This window comes from Solanum lycopersicum, chromosome 5, assembly GCF_036512215.1.
Source record: "Solanum lycopersicum chromosome 5, SLM_r2.1".
NCBI lineage: Eukaryota > Viridiplantae > Streptophyta > Magnoliopsida > Solanales > Solanaceae > Solanum > Solanum lycopersicum.
In genome coordinates this window covers 67,448,256-67,464,509 of record NC_090804.1, presented here as the reverse complement: position 1 = coordinate 67,464,509, position 16,254 = coordinate 67,448,256, and the positions used below count along the sequence as shown (strand labels likewise).

The following is a 16,254-nucleotide window of genomic DNA, read 5'->3' as shown; positions in this document are numbered from 1 at the left end:
GTAGTAAGGGGTGAAGTTAAGGTAAGTTATTTAAGTGAGATATAATAACCCTACATAAACGTGGAATGCTTTATGTATTGTATTGGATTGTCATTTTTTTCGTTACATATTCAAATCAGCCAATCTGTGTAGTCATATATTCCTAACTAAATCTGAAGTTGACAATAAGGATTCGGTAGTTGTGAAAATTTTCCAAAAATTAATTAAGTAAAATAGAGATATTTAGTGTTGAATTTCTTATTCTTGAAAAGAAAAGAAAAGGCTTTACCAGTGGACCGTCTATAGGAATCTTATACAATTCTCCCAATAAAATGATTTAAAAAGAATCTTCTCATTTATATTATGGGTTGTCATTTGTCAGCATTAATTTAAGGTTAGATGACTAAGTATAAAGTACGTGTCTGATTTAGTACAAGTCAAAGTGAAACTAGAATAAAGTCCTTCAAAGATTAAAAGCTAGGGTTCCGTGCGAAAGAAAAATGTATTATCAAAAATATTTCTTGAAAAAAGTTTTTTAAAAAAAGATAAATTTAAAAAAAATAACTTCCTCAATAGAAATTAAGAAATAAATTCTATAAATGACATTTCACATAATATTTACTCCATCCCCATTGCCACCACCCAACTCTCTCTCTTCTAATAAAATTATTTTTTAGAATAATACTTTTTGAGTTTTTGTATATATGCCAAACACAAGAAGATAAATCAAATCCACTTATTTAACCATTTTCCTTCATATACCAAAATACACCCATTATTTATCTTTGATATATTAGTAAAACATATTTTTTCAGTTTCATTTTATGTGACACCATTTAACTTAGCATGATGTTTAAGAAAAAAGAAAGACTTGAAGCTTGCAGTCTAAATAATCCTTAGACATTTGTGTGGGTGTGAACCATTTATTTAGAGTGAAAGGAAAATTTTCATGTCAAATTATTTCTAACTATATTAAGTGACCTTTCTTTTAGAGCGGACTAAAAAAAGAATATGTTACATAAAATATAACGGAGTAAATATTATTCTAAAAACATTTAAGTAAAGTTCGATGAAAGCTAGTTTGTGTCTGACTCGATATACAATCAAGTGAAATTAGATGAGTCTTTTTTTTTTAAACGATATTTAGTTTACCAAAATTTGCTTGAAGAGATAAGTGTATTATAACCAAATGACTTGCAAAGAGTTTCCTTCTGTTTTCCCAGCAAATACATTTTAGATAAAACAAAGCCTAAGGTGAATATTAAACTAATATGACTACTTCCAAGGCAGGAAAAACACACAAACACACACACACTCTAAGGTATAGTAGCTCTTTTGGTGCTTAACTATCGATACATTTTAATTTTTGTGATATCGACTAAGCATATTATTGAACCTTCAATTAATTAAAGTGGACGACTTTTATCCTGCTTACCTTTTCCCAAATTTATCAGATTATCAATCATAACATTATTAAACGAGTCCAAAGCTAAAAGGGCAAAAAAAATTGTCAAAAATTCCATAAGGCTACATTTATTTATTTTTTTCAATTTTTTTTTTCAAAAAACGCTGCACTCGTAGCGATATTAACAAAAAAAAATATCAAAACAAAATCACTCCGGAGCGATTTTATCCTTTCGGTTAAAAATAATTGATATGGCCTTTCAAAATTTTTGACAATTTTTTTTTTCCTTTTGCTCCGGACTCATTATTAAACTGACTGTGTAACATTAAGTATGTATTAGTGCTACCCAATATTTGAGGGTAATATAGTTTTAAAAGTAATTAAAATATAACATATATTTCTAGGAGTTCATGTTAATAAATAAAGATTAAATATTATAAGAAACCAAAATAGGAGTTCAGCAATAACTGAGGGACCAAAAGTGTTATTATTCACTCTTCTAAATATAGTCAACACACGCATCAACTACATATACTATGGTTTAATTCAAGATTTTAAAATGGTTCTCTATAAAAGCGTGAGCGCGGATTATGGCACAAATTAAGATGGTAGAAATGGTCAAATTATTAAAACCGTGTTTTAAATATTTATCTACAAATATCCCGATCTAACTTTAATGTACCTCAAGACAATAATCTTCAGCAAAATAGAAAGGAGTAACCTGTTTTTCCTTTTGAAATATTTATTTATTCTGAATATTAACAATAAGCAAAGAAGATTAACATGAATCCTACACAAATAGAGAAAACTTTCTAAAAGTCACCAACCATCTTTCTATCATTCAATTTTTAGAATTGTTTTATCGAATAATATTCAGTTATGGTAACGTTGTTTCTCCCCATACACCTCTTGTGAGATGTTTTTGTAGTAGTTATGCGTTTCTCAACTATTCTTGCCTTTCTTTGCCCCAGGATTATTTTTGAATTAATACAAGAACAAGAAGGCTTATACATATTTGCTGATAGAGAAGTGAGAACTAAAACAATGGCACGTCCTTTCAACATCTTTGCTCTCAAGCTACAAATACACTGCAAGTATTGTGCAAGGGAACTGAAAAAAGAGCTGCTAAATATCAAGGGAGTTCGTTCGGTGAAAATCAATCAAGAACTTGGAAAAGTAATCATCTCAGGCAAAGTAGATCCTGAAAAGATCCTATTCAAGCTCCAAAAGGTTGGGAGAGAAGCAGAACTCTGGTGTGAACAAGAACGACCTCCTAAAGATGTTAACGTGCTACCTAAAGTGACTGATCCACTGAATGATCCTGACATTATGACACAACTAGAGAAATTTTCTGATGACCCCAGTGTTATAAGTGTGGAGGTGACCAAAACTATCAAGGTGATTTTCAAAGGGGAATCAAGAAATGGGCCTACTGAAAAAACTACGGAGATTAATACCACCACCAAAAATGTGAAAGAAGCCCATGATCATTGTGATCATTCTCATGGTGGTGGACTTTGCGGTGCTTCTTCATCATGTTGTGGTGGTCACTCTGCTGTAAGTCATAATCTTAATCACAGATGTTGCCAATATGGTAACACTACTAGTTTGGGTTCTAGTTGTGCACATGGAAGAAACTCATGTTATTACCCTAGCCAATATGGTAATAATCCCAACTCTGGTCCTTGTTGTGCACATAGCAGAAACTCATGCTATAATTACTATGGGCAATATGGTAATACTGGTTATGGTTCTTGTTATCCAAATGGCATTTCTCCATCAGCGGGAACAATATGGAGTAATGATAATATTCCCTCAGCCCCACCTTTGCCAGATGACTATTATCAGGTGCCATCATCCTTGGCAATGCCCAACAATTATTATCAGGCACCTCTGCCATTCTCAACAATGATAGATGAATACCATCAAGCAGCACCATCCTTGGCAATACCTCACACCTATTACAGTTTCTTAAATGAGAATAAGAGTGGCTGCACAATCCTATGATTTTGCACATCTTATTTATCAATAGAGGGTTGTTGTTTGTACGTGTGTGGGTGTATATATGAGTGAGAGAGAGGGAAAAAGAATAAGTGTAGTAGTTATTGTGTATATAACTTTACTTTGTAACTACTATGGTAATTTCTGCTCCTTCTGTGTCAAAATGTGAGTGAGAGAGAGGAAAAAAGAAACACAGAATAAGTACAGCAGTTATTGTGTATATAGCTTTGTTTTGTAACTACTTTGGTAATTTTGCTCCTTGTGTAAATATTATTTCGAGTCCACTTCGTTAAATTCATAAACAGTGTCCATTATGATGATCCTAAGAAGCACTATTCCAGCAATTAAAATCCAAAATGTGCTTTGTCCATGACTATCCATGGGTATTACTAATGTGTTCAACTTTTATATACAAATAGTAAATACTATTGGATCATAATTGGGTCACCTAAAAATTATTGTTAGATGTCTAGACGTAACCTTCATTTACACCGTTACAATGCAAAGCCAACAAACACTCAAGACTTCACTAATATCTCATCTAAATTATTAAGTTTGGGTCTCCATTACAGTTTTTAATTTTCCCATGGTCTATTATGTCAGGTTCCTCCGTTCAATGTATTTAGAGACAATTTCCTTAGCATTTGGAGATTGAGGGAAATAAGCACAAGTTCTATAATTTTGTACACGGGAAAAGATGACATGAAACTCGTCTAACCTGTAGATCTGGCAAATAAGGGTCATTAGATCCTTGCACAGCTGAAATAGCCAATCTATATCAATCTGGATACAAAAGCATCCTACATGGTCAGGTAGAAAGTGCTAACGAAAGATAACAAATCGTACATGAAACTAGAAGATAATTGCACATGAGCAACGATTTACAAGCAATCAAAACGGGGTGGGGTGGGGTAGGGGTGGGGGGTGGGGGGGTGTCAGAACTTGGCAGCATTAAAATTTTGGATTCTTTAGCTTAGCCAAGCATTCTAGTAATTCAAAGAGGATTATCGGATGCATATCCCATAACTTGGATTTCACCATCAAAGTGTTTGTAGCTCAACGCCATGATTTGGAGAAGGTTGTTGCACTGGGACTAAGCCATCTTCAACCCAAGATTGTGTTAGTACGTCCTGTCCATGATAGAAAAGGCAACTTTAACTCTTTACTCCACTAGAAGTTGGAAATGTATATCTATAAAATTGCTAATAGCTTTTACAGTGAGTGCTCCTCAAAGTATCGAAAGTATATAGGTAAACAAACGGATAACAGGCCAGCGGGAGGATCTTCAAAGCCAACAGACTAAAGTTAAATGTAAACATTTTCAATCTCATTTCCCAAGTAGCTCAATTACCAGAAATTTCAAGCCTAACACTTATCACTTACATTTAAGGAGTGGTTTAGATACAATCTTAGAGTCTTTGCTGTGCCTCAAAAAACAGTACTAATTTACAATCCTTGAGAAACTTGCAGCTTAAAACCATACAAGTTAGACAAGGGAGAGAAGAAAACCATAGTTTAACCACTATGACAGAAAAGACAGCAATACCTGAGTTTGTAAGAGCTGATTAGGTTCTTGTGCCGATGAATATGCTTGTGGTTGGGACATCCTGTAATATGGCTCCTTCAGATCAAGTTTTCCAGAGGACGTTTGGAGCATATCTCCAACAGTAGCTATTCAAATTGATCAATGACATGTTAGATTTTATAGGACAAAGGGATCAACAAGATATGATTCAAATACTACAAATTACAATCATAAAAAATTACCTGACAATGTTAGGTAAATGGTATAACTTTGTGCCCTATGGGCAACCAGGCGAAAGTTGCCAGTTATCTCCTGTCCTGGCATGACATAAAGGGGCTGTGACAATACACACCGAAGCTGATACCAGTGAGTTGTAGGTGCACCAGGAGCAGTGGTAAGCCACCTCGGTACAGTGCTGCAGAAAGAAATGATGCAATTTACTGAAAAGTAGCAACAACAACATCCCAACAATGATGCAAGAAATACAAATGTTTACCTTCCATTGAATAGTACATCAAACCAGCAAGCCAGCCCATGAATTCTAGTGCTAACAGAACATGCAAATTTCAATGGGATCTCAATTTCATATAGATCTTCTTCCTGTAATATATATGTGGAAAAAGATTACTTTACCCAGCATTATGTTCCAAAAAATCCTAACTAGCATATATGAGTAATTTCACCAGCTTTTTCCACCTATCCTGTAATATATATGTGGAAAAAGATTACTTTACCCAGCATTATGTTCCAAAAAATCCTAACTAGCATATATGAGTAATTTCACCAGCTTTTTCCACCTATCAACCACCCACTCCACAAAGTAGGAACTTTGTTCAGTTTAAGTGTCATGAAAAGCACATATATAGAATTAATTATCCTCAAAAGTAGGAGGAGGAGCTACTTTAGGCCTATGGCTTCCATTACCTTTGCATCTCTGCTGATTATGTTTTTCTTTCCTTGTGAAATAAAGGTTTATCTTTACGTTAGAAAACTCTCTTAGATTCCTTTCTGAATCTGTAGGATTCCCTTTAATTGCCAAGAAAAACATACATAGAATAGGGACCATCTCTCCAAACTGTATTTTACGACCTACAGAATGAATTTTCTAGTAATACCTTTATTAAAGTGAAGTTAATCGCATGAGATATTGCAGGAGCTACCAATAACCTTGGATCAAAAGCATCAACCACTGGCTGCAAAGAACATGAACATCCAAAAAAAGTGAGTGAATCTAAGGGTAACTCGTCTTGTAGAAGTTATGGAAACCATCCCACACAAATTGTGGAAACTAAATAGAGGACATCATGATGGGGGAAGGGAGTAGGTTCAGCACATACAGTTATGATTTTGACAATGAAATTCAACTTGGATGCTGAATTCAACTCTGTTTTAAAAGCTTATAATTCAAAGTGAATAAATCAGAGGCCAAGTCAATAAATTCCTAATATGTACGAGATTGACCTGAGAAAAGTATCCTTCATATGCAGATCTTTGCAAGGGTGTTAAATCAACCCCAAAATAGCTCTGTTGCTGCCAAAAAATAGCCTGTATAACAGTAGAAGTCAAATTAAACTCTCTTTCAATATGAAATTGAGAAGGATCATTACTATAAGAAAGCATCTCCATAAATAAGCATGTGCATGAGAAATGCAGAATCCATATACAAAATTTATGTCTAGAAGGCTTGCATGGAGGCTTTGAGCAAGTGGAAAAGGACCAATGATGCAAGCCAGTTGCATCAAAGCCTTCCCATACAGCAAAGAACAAGTTGCTTGCATGGAAACATTTATTTTTACTTGGACAAATGGAAATATGAAAATGTGGCATCTATGCACACCTTTGGCTAAGTGGAACATGCAATCATTCCTGTAAAAAGGACATTATCATTTATCACTACACGCCACAAATTAGCCTAAATCATTGTGTATCCAGCTCAATGATGATTCTATCTTCATGGTCCCTCTCTAGCTTATCATTCACCTCCTACAATCATTATCCTTTAAACAGCAACTACATCTTAGTCCTACATAAGTTGGATCGCTCTATGAATCCTCACTTTCTCATTTAAGCTGAACTCAATCATCAATAAAATAAAAAAATAAAAAAAAAGTTTGATGTGTGTGTGTATATATATATCAGACGTTCTCCCAGAAGTGTAAAATTATTTCCCTACTAGTAGATCATTTTCTTCCATTATGTCCTATCTTTAGCTAAGTGTACATTGATTCAGAAAAAAAATGTAGGCATTCCAAGACAACTTTCTTCCATGTAATTTTAGGTCTATCCCTTTCTCTTTCAACACCTTCATTCAGTTTCACACTCGCAGACAGGTGCATTTGTAAGTCGACACAGGACATAACCAAACCATCTCAAGAGACTTCCACTCATTTTATCCTCACGTGCTAATTGCACCTCCTGCCGAATATAGCCATTTTTAATCTTATCTAGTCTTGTATGACCGCACATCCAACATAGCATCTGCACCTCTGCAACAGATCATTATCCTATATAAATTGTTAATTGTTCATTTTCTTTATACTTTATTGGACTTGTTGGTTTGTTATTTTAACTTTAATGTTGTTGTTCCACCAGAGAGACTTTCACATTGCTGAAATAGCTCCTTAGGACAACGCCATGCACAATTATGCAACAAGTGACAAGTAGTTTTGCATCTGGAAATATAGCACCTATGCATTAAACCTTCAGCAAAGAGGCAACATTCTTTGTGAATGAAACTCCTCTCATATAGCACCCACCATCCTACTCCATAGGGGAAGAGCCCCAGTTTAAGAAGAAAATGCTATAGAGATAGGCCTAGAGAGCAAGAAAACAGTGATATGATCAAATGTACCTTATTTGCAATTTCCAGATACAAATATTCATCACTGAATGGTGCCACGTGTATTCTACAAAATAAAAGAATCATAAGCTGAAATTTGGAAAATTAAATCATATAATAAACCACAAAGTAAAAAAAATGAAAATATTACATACTAGTTTATGTATCAAAAAGTCAAGAGGCTTGACAGAGGAAAGTGGAAGAAAGAGAGGCCTGATAGAAGTGGAAGAAAAATGTTCTGTTTTTAATAAAGAAGTTCGAAATACAAGTAAAAGCAATTGAAAATGTAAAGAAAAGGTTTTTCTTTTTGGAGATTGGGTTGGGAAGTTGCAGCTTGGGCAACTTAATCATATGACGATAAAACATAAATAAAAACCAATTAGAAATAGTGGATAGAGATAGCAAGGCTGAAAAAAGGTGGGACTTATCAATGGCTGGTTTGGGGGGGGGGGGGATTGCTTGGAGGGAGAAGCGGGCAGCAGCATTGAAGCATATTTATGGATACCAGACAGAGAATTAAGCTTGAAGGTTCATCTCATGTAAAAAGGAGAATGTAATAGACAACTTCAGCTTCCACAATTTGCAATTCAATCTTAGTGATATCATTGTGGTGGAAAGAAAATAATCGATGATACAAGGATCTTTTGAAAAATAATGTGTCAAACTACTGGTGGGAGAAAAGTAGAACACAGATCCGGGAAGAAAAACTAAAAGAACGAAAGAACCTCATAAGCAAACTACTAGTTTCATGAATGAATTGACAAGGATAGGCTCCTCAAAGTCAACTGCTGACGAGAAAGAAAAACTACCTTCCCACTGCAGGAAACATTTTTCCATTTGGAACTAGAAACCGATCTCTTGCAATCACATAAGACTCCAGCATTCTTTCATTAACTAACAAAGTACCTGCAACATAAAATCAATGTATCACACACCCAGCAGGTTTGAACTTGTTCCATTTGGATATTCAAATTACTGGATTGTGGTTGTGTTGCATTTTGCTATATTTTTAAAGATTAATACCTTGAACTCTGTTCAGGAAAATATAAAAGGAATTCTTTTTTTATAACAAAAATATAAAAAGGAAACTTCGTAACACTCTAATACAAGCAAAGCAAAAGTGTCCATGTATCAGAGATTGTTTCCAGCAGGTTAAACCTGTTTCATTTGGATAATTTAACCACTGGATTGTTGTTAGCTTGGTTCTGGGATGACAGGTGCACCATAATTTTTAAAGATAAATATCTTGAACTCTTTTCATGAGAATATAAAAACAAATGTTTTTTAACGAAAAATACTAAAGGGACATAACACTCATAATACAAGCAAAGCAAAGATGTCCATGTATCAGAGATTGTTGCCAACAAATATGTGATAGTCCTTCATATTGAAAATTGAAATTTTCAAAAGCAAAATCATGTTGTTCAGATTATTAATATAATTAATATTGGTCAGATTATTAATACAATTACAGAAATTGTTGCCATGTTTTAGTATATTCTCCAAGTTTAGTAGTAGAGGCCGTAAAAACATGTAATACCTACAAATTCCTTAAAACATTTCGCCAAATAATCAATCAATATTTAATGCATAGCAATACTAAAGTTCACAAAAGAACTTTAGCTGGTCAATCAGGGGAGTTACTACAATTTTTAACAAAACTTGCAGCATTGTCAAACCTGCATTGCACAACACATAAGTTCCAGAACCAATCGAAATATATAAGCTTACCCATTGGCTCAGAGATTAAGATATCGGCTTTCACAGGTAACTCTACTTCTTCAACCTTTCCTTTGATTACCTAAACATTCATAGAACAGAGAAAACCAAAACATAATGAGCAACCTAAGCAGCCAAGATACCGAAGGAGTATATTTAGAACTTAACAACTTTTTGAAGGACACCAGAATGAGGGAATGCATACTTACTGTAATTCTCTCATTCAATGATGGATTTCCTGCAATAAGCTTTTTAGCATGTTCGGCCATTTCAGATGCCTCTATGGCATAAACATGTTTTGCACCAGCCTGAGAGGGTTTTTGGAAGAGGAGGAGATGGAAGGAAAAAGATACAGTGTACAAATATCAGCGGAAGCCGCTAAGCTATGGTTCATGTTATTCAATGAGACCTCATGGCATTGATAAAAAAAGATAACCTGAGCTGCAAATAATGACAAAATACCACTTCCAGCTCCAACATCAACCACTACACGACCTAGAAAATCAGCACGGTTCTCAATTACAGCAGCATAATAGGTTCCTGCAAGTTCCATATTTACCATGTCAGCCTTCCTATAATTGGATTTAGAATGCTTTATTCAGATCCTCCTTGAGAAATGCAAAAGGACAACAGTTCAACATTCTAGGACAAAGGAGTTTGCAAACCTCTCATGACACTAGATGAGCCTTGTTGAGAAATAAGTATGCATTTGAATAATGTTTGAGTTGAAGTTATAAGAAGAATGTAAGTAGATAAGGCCGGAAAAACTTTGTGAGGTTTGAAGTTGGTACTTCGATATGAACTAAACTTGGAAATATGTTTGTCTAAGTTTAAGATTTTGATACAACGTCAGGTAAGTATCTCAATATTTCACTTGAATATCAAATAATATTTCACTTGAAATCGAACACTTCATGACCATGTTACTATTTGCAAATAATTTTTTCAGTCCTCCTGATACAAGTCAAACCACAGGAAAGACCAAAGTTCAGAACATTACCTGTCCTTACAAAATCCTGCAACATATTTTGTTGATGCAATAGTTGTCCATAGTAGTGAAAGTACATTTTAGCAGAAGATGCCTCTATTTTTTCATCAAATTTACTTGTTGAAGTTGATACTGCTCCATTTGGCAGAGGAGGCCCTGAAAGAAAGAATACTTGAATGAGTTATAGTTATTATATTCCCTTTTTACTAGTTATAATTATTTGTGTGAGCATCATTGATAGTGTTGCTAATGAACTGAATCATGACTTCAATAACTTATGATTGATTGCGCCGTATTTAACTTCACAGAGTAGTTAAAACTTCCAGACAAACAGAGAAGGAACAAGATCCTCTTAGATGCAGCAATTTAGAACTTCACTCATGCATCAATATGGACCACTAACATGCTACATTCTAAGTTTTTGACAAGCAATGATTGCCTTCCTCTTTCTTCCATTTTGTCAATTAGTAAGAACAGCCACTTTGTATTTCCCAAAAGTAAGAAAAAAAAGACATTACTTACACAAGTAAGACATTCCTGAACTTCACATTGACTTCCAATTAAGCAAAATAGAGCCCACAATTTAACTTTTTTCCAAGTAAAACTTATAACTCAAACTAATGTCATAGAGTAGGAAAAAATAAAAGAATATGATACCCAAATACAAGACAACAATCAATAATGTGGACTACCAATATTAAGATCATGTGCATAATGGACCTGATGATAATGCTAACAACTTATAAGGCTTATAATACCTTAAATATATCAGAAGAATGACTAATGGTCAATCAAATTCATTCACTACACTTGCGTTCTCGATAAAATTTTAATTTTACAGACAAGTGATGCTTCGTATAATGTAAAAGAAACTTCAAAGCTACAACAACTTGAGGGAATGGGATTCCTTTTAAAACGACACCTCAATAGTATATTGGTCAGACATTCACAATTTAGTATACACAGTCAAAGCTTATCTCCCAGAAAATAAGAAATGCATAGTAAAAGCTCATCACATAGAAATTGACAAGGCAACTCAGAAAATATCCTCCTACAATACATCCTCTCTATCCATAAGGTGCTCAGTGTTTATCCTGTTCCACATTACCAAGAATCAAAACTGCATCAAGTATAAGATAGTGCTTTACTCAACCAAAAAAGGAGTCATCACTGACGTCTCAGTCAGAATTCAAGAACTATCGGAGCAAATATGGAGAAAATTTGATTTAGTATTGTACTCCACAAGATGGTCCAATTAACTTCTAGAGTAATAACATATACATCGAAACAGACCTTGAACAACCATTTCTGTCTTCCATTGCTCAAATGCACAATGGAAGGACCTACTTTCCTCCTTGTTTTTAAATTGGATGGAGATTCCCCTGGAATAGCCTGTCTGGTTCAAAAAACAAAAGTCAATGCCATTGGAAAATAATATGTCAGCAACAAACTTCACAACATTAACTCCAATGAAGGTATAAATAAGTTGCACCTTCAACTTCCCCCGTAACAGGATAAGGTAAAGTTATAACAGTAAAATGGACGCATACACATACATACTGACTAGTTTTCAATATTAAGATGGACATAAATGTGCACTATTACATGTTTTCAGCAATACACAGTGTTGCTTATAGGAGCATGAAACTGGTAAACGTTTGGTAGAAAGTTAATCAAAACAACTACAATCAATAGTAGCTAAGTTTTGTGCCAATATAAACAAGAAACTGGTCCCTGATTTGACTTTTTCTTTCTTTCAACACCGAAAATTTTGTCATCTCTGTAGATTGTATAACAGCTCTAGAAATCTTCCTCATGCAAGCAGGAATTAAAGTATTTCAACTATTAACAGCTTAAAGACAACTAGTTTATCCAAGCATCAACTATTTTATGCTATCAACAGGTACCTCCTTATTGTCTTCAAAAACTTCAGATATGAACAGAGACTCTGCAGGTCCTAGCCTGAATAACTGGAAATACAATAGCAGAAGCAAAATTAAGATAATGTCCCTGTTAAGAGCATGTAACAAACAAGTGCTGAAGGAAAATCAGTAAAAATATCATCTCTTCTGTCCTATCCTCCATCTTGTTTAAATTTCAGCAAAAAACAGAGATAAAATCATGTAAACAACTGTCATTTTAGTTTGCTGCTAGAAACACGAGAGAAAACATGATAGCCCAAAAATTACCGCACTCTCACATTAAACTAAACAGATATAGATCGAGTGTCTCCCAACACAGAAAGAACTACTTCATCCACTAGAGTATAAGTGTGAATTAAGCATGATCACAAAAAACGAGCACTCTCACTGTCTCACATGCAATTAAACAGATATAGATAGAGAATGTCCCCGCATGCAGAGTAAATTCTGCATCCATTTCGAGTACAAGTATAGACTAAGCTTCAACTATTTATAGTACAGTACGTCAAGCTATTTAACAAAATTCACCTCCGATCAGTAACAAAATGCATAAAATTAACATGAAAACCAAAATACTACTAAATTACTAACAATCGAATTTCAATTTGCTCATGCAAATCGTGTTAGCATATGTAAATTCATATACATGCCTGTGAACCTCGAAGATTGATCACAATGTCGGCACCGGATTGAGACTCCTGTCCAAATCGGAGCTCCGGAGCTCCAGAACCCGAACGGAACCGAGCAAAAACCGGTTCCGACTTCGAAAACGAAGTAGACGAAGAAGATGAAACCTCCGAAATCGATAAAACCACAAATTCGTTTTCCTTCACAGAAACCTCCATTAACGCTGTTTTTTGCTTCAATTTCTGAAACGAAAGCTTCGAATATGACCTCTTCTCAGTGAAATCAATCAATCTATGATCTGTTCTTCATGAAGAAATGAATTAGGGTTTTCAGTAGAGAGCGTGTAGAAGGTTTTGAGTGTGAAGTATGAGCGTTGAGTGTGCCGCTTCATGAGAAGGAAAGGTATATATAAAGGTTCTGTGGGCATGAATTTGATGATTCAGTGTGGACGGTGACAGGGGAATAACGTACAACTGTGATCCTTGAAGAACACATGAGACGTTTGATTTGACCTCTAGTAGGACCCATTGTCATGTTATTTTTGGATTTTTGAAATCTAAATTAAAAATAATTAATATTTTTATGTATTAATTATTGTAATTAGTAGTATTTATTCATAATTTTTTAAAATAAATATCTTTGTTTAAAAACTCTAAACGTTTTGTATCTAAACTAATAAATAAATTATTTCGCTCTTAAATTTTGAATTGTGTTATATTAATTAGGATCTATTTTTATTAAGTAGGTATTTTTATTCCTTTCAAAATCTAAGTAGCTGTTCATGCAATATACATTTGATACATCACAAAATTGATATTAGCTTGATGAGTTTGTGCAAAGATGCACTGGATACATTACAAACACACGATACATATGTGACCTTTTGGAATCAAGTTGTTACTATATATGAATATATACATATTTAATATCGGATACATATATTTATACATAAACGTATATATTAAATGTTTAATAAGTATCATATACACAAAATAAATTAATATGAAATACAAATTGATACAAGAGACACAAATATAAAAAAATTTGTAAGACTCAGATACATTCTCAAATATAAGAAGATAAGAAGAGAGGCGATCAAGAGAAGAGAAAAGCAAACAATAGAGTCGATATATTTTGTGGTATCAATACAATATATATATATATATATATATATATATATATATATTGTATTGGTATCTTTAAGGTTATTCTTGAGAAATTACTCATAGTCAATGATACTATAAGAGTATATATATAATCGTATGGTATTATTAACTAATGAGTAATTTTTGAACAAGAAATCATAATGATACCACAACAATATACATATACTCTCTTTTAGGATGTTGACTAATGAGTAATTTCTAAACACGAAATTTTAATAATACCACAACAATATATATATATTCTTATAGTATCACTCACTAATGAGTAATTTCTAAATAAAAACCTTAATGATACTAATGTCATGTATCTCTCTCTCTAATATATATATATAGAGAGAGAGAGAGAGAAATAGATAGATAGAGAGAGAGAAAGAGAGAGAGGCACACACAAAAATTTAGTATCAATTAAGAGAAATTATCAGCATTAATGATATAAATATGGTATATGATATTGATTTAGTATTAATGAAACGAAAATTATCATCTTTAATGAATGTGGGTATGGTTTGTGATTTTTTTTCCTGAGAGAATGGACATTTCTTAAATTACATTGGATTGAATGTGTATATCTGAAATATAGAACCGTCAAATACATTATATTTAGCTAACATAAAGTAACACAAATATAATTAGGACAAGGCACAAGTACCCCTAAAGTATGACCGAAATTCCAAAAGCATTTTAACTAAGTTAAGATTCTATTACCCTCTAAACCCATGTTTGCCTAATTTGTTTACTTCTTAGCTTACGTGGTATTCAAACATCTCTTACGCACCTCAACTACGTGGAACCACGAAATATGTCACATAAGTCAAAAAATGTATAAAATTACAAAATAAATGAGTCCAAGAATAAATAAGATCTTATTTTAATTGAGATTTGTTTCTCAGGTTTCAATCATAATCTAAAGATAGTTGTGCTTTATTCCGATAATTTGATAAACTATGGTACATAATTATAAGGCTTAGGTCATCAGCGGCCCCTTAAAGTTGTCTGCATAATTTACTTAAACACCTCAACTAAGACTAGTACTAATTAAGCACTTTTACCTATACAAAAATCGTTTCTATTAGACATTTTTTTATAATCATAAAAAATGTGACTAGTGTGTGATACATTTGCGATGACGTGGCAAAATGACTAATTGAAAAATAACATTTGACATTGGGCCCAAAAATTATAAAAACACACACATTTAATATCCAATTTTTTAAAATTGAAAATGTTAACCTATTCTACCCCACCTTACCTAACCCTACCCTACCCCCCTTTCATCTTCATCTTCTTTCCCCAAAACCTTTATATATATATATATATATATATATATATATATATATATCATACTAAGAGTGAAGAAGAAAGAAAATTTTATTGGCGGTTATTCAACTCTACATCGATGATATTGATAGCTCCAAAATTCTTTCTTTCAAATTTTTTGATATCATTTTTGATAAATTTAATGAACACATATGAATTTGAGTAAAAAATTTTGTTTGAAAATTGTGATAAATAAATATCGTCTAACTTTTTGTATTCGTAAAAATCATTTATCTTCTTTCATCTTCTTCATATTTGTTCCTTATTTTTATGAGATTTGAAATAAATCATACAAAGACTTTATTTCAAATCAGAATCTTCATAGTTGATTTTCATTTATCGGAAGATATTAATTTTTTGTATATATAGAAAAAAGAAAACAATGTTAGAGATAAAATGAAGAAAGTTTTGTAAATTAAATTATGAAGAAGATGATAGGTAGGGAGTGGGGTGCTTTCCTTTTTTGAAAAATGTGTAACTAAAAGAAAAAAAATATTTTTTAAATTAATTATAATGCCAAGTGTCAATAAAAGAAATATACAAAAAATACATTGTTTTAAGTTTTTTCACGCGCTTCAGGAAAGTGCAATACACATTTTTGCCATATCAACATTTTGTGTATAATAGGTACATGTTTTGAACAATTTAGGTGTTCAATAGGTACAAGTCTTAATTGAGATATCTAAGTGGATTATGCGAACAACTCTGAGAAACAATCGATGACTTAAAGTTTAATTATAACCTAATAAATTAGCATAAAACAAAA

The 16,254-nt window shown here is 33.1% G+C and overlaps 2 protein-coding genes across 2 annotated transcripts; one reads left to right on the top strand and one right to left on the bottom strand.

Moving 5' to 3' along the window:
* The first annotated feature begins 2,066 nt into the window (after positions 1-2,066).
* On the top strand, positions 2,067-3,687 carry LOC104647562 (uncharacterized). The gene is made up of 2 exons (XM_010323085.4): positions 2,067-2,266; positions 2,356-3,687. The coding sequence occupies exon 2, from the start codon at positions 2,429-2,431 to the stop codon at positions 3,389-3,391; it is 963 nt and encodes a 320-aa protein (XP_010321387.1). The 5' UTR covers positions 2,067-2,266; positions 2,356-2,428; the 3' UTR covers positions 3,392-3,687.
* A 425-nt stretch (positions 3,688-4,112) lies between these two features.
* Positions 4,113-13,461, bottom strand: LOC101245653 (probable histone-arginine methyltransferase 1.3). The gene is made up of 15 exons (XM_004239765.5): positions 13,029-13,461; positions 12,364-12,426; positions 11,750-11,852; positions 10,469-10,612; positions 9,905-10,008; positions 9,678-9,776; positions 9,481-9,550; positions 8,559-8,655; positions 7,762-7,816; positions 6,372-6,455; positions 6,026-6,103; positions 5,407-5,510; positions 5,153-5,325; positions 4,932-5,056; positions 4,113-4,515 (listed from the first exon to the last, which is right to left on the bottom strand). Exons 1-15 carry the CDS (start codon positions 13,221-13,223, stop codon positions 4,426-4,428), a joined length of 1,584 nt encoding a protein of 527 aa, XP_004239813.1. The 5' UTR covers positions 13,224-13,461; the 3' UTR covers positions 4,113-4,425.
* Positions 13,462-16,254: the final 2,793 nt, after the last annotated feature.

What these genes read in the sequence shown, in the direction of transcription:
- LOC104647562 (XM_010323085.4), top strand. Translation starts at nt 2,429, where the DNA reads ATGGCACGTCCTTTCAACATCTTTGCTCTCAAGCTACAAATACACTGC.
- LOC101245653 (XM_004239765.5), bottom strand. Translation starts at nt 13,223, where the DNA reads ATGGAGGTTTCTGTGAAGGAAAACGAATTTGTGGTTTTATCGATTTCG. An exon ending in CTTAATCTCTGAGCCAATGG is followed by an intron (nt 8,656 to 9,480) that starts GTAAGCTTATAT and finishes TTTATGTTGCAG; the next exon opens with GTACTTTGTTAGTTAATGAA. An exon ending in ATCAGCTCTTACAAACTCAG is followed by an intron (nt 4,516 to 4,931) that starts GTATTGCTGTCT and finishes TATCATGGACAG; the next exon opens with GACGTACTAACACAATCTTG.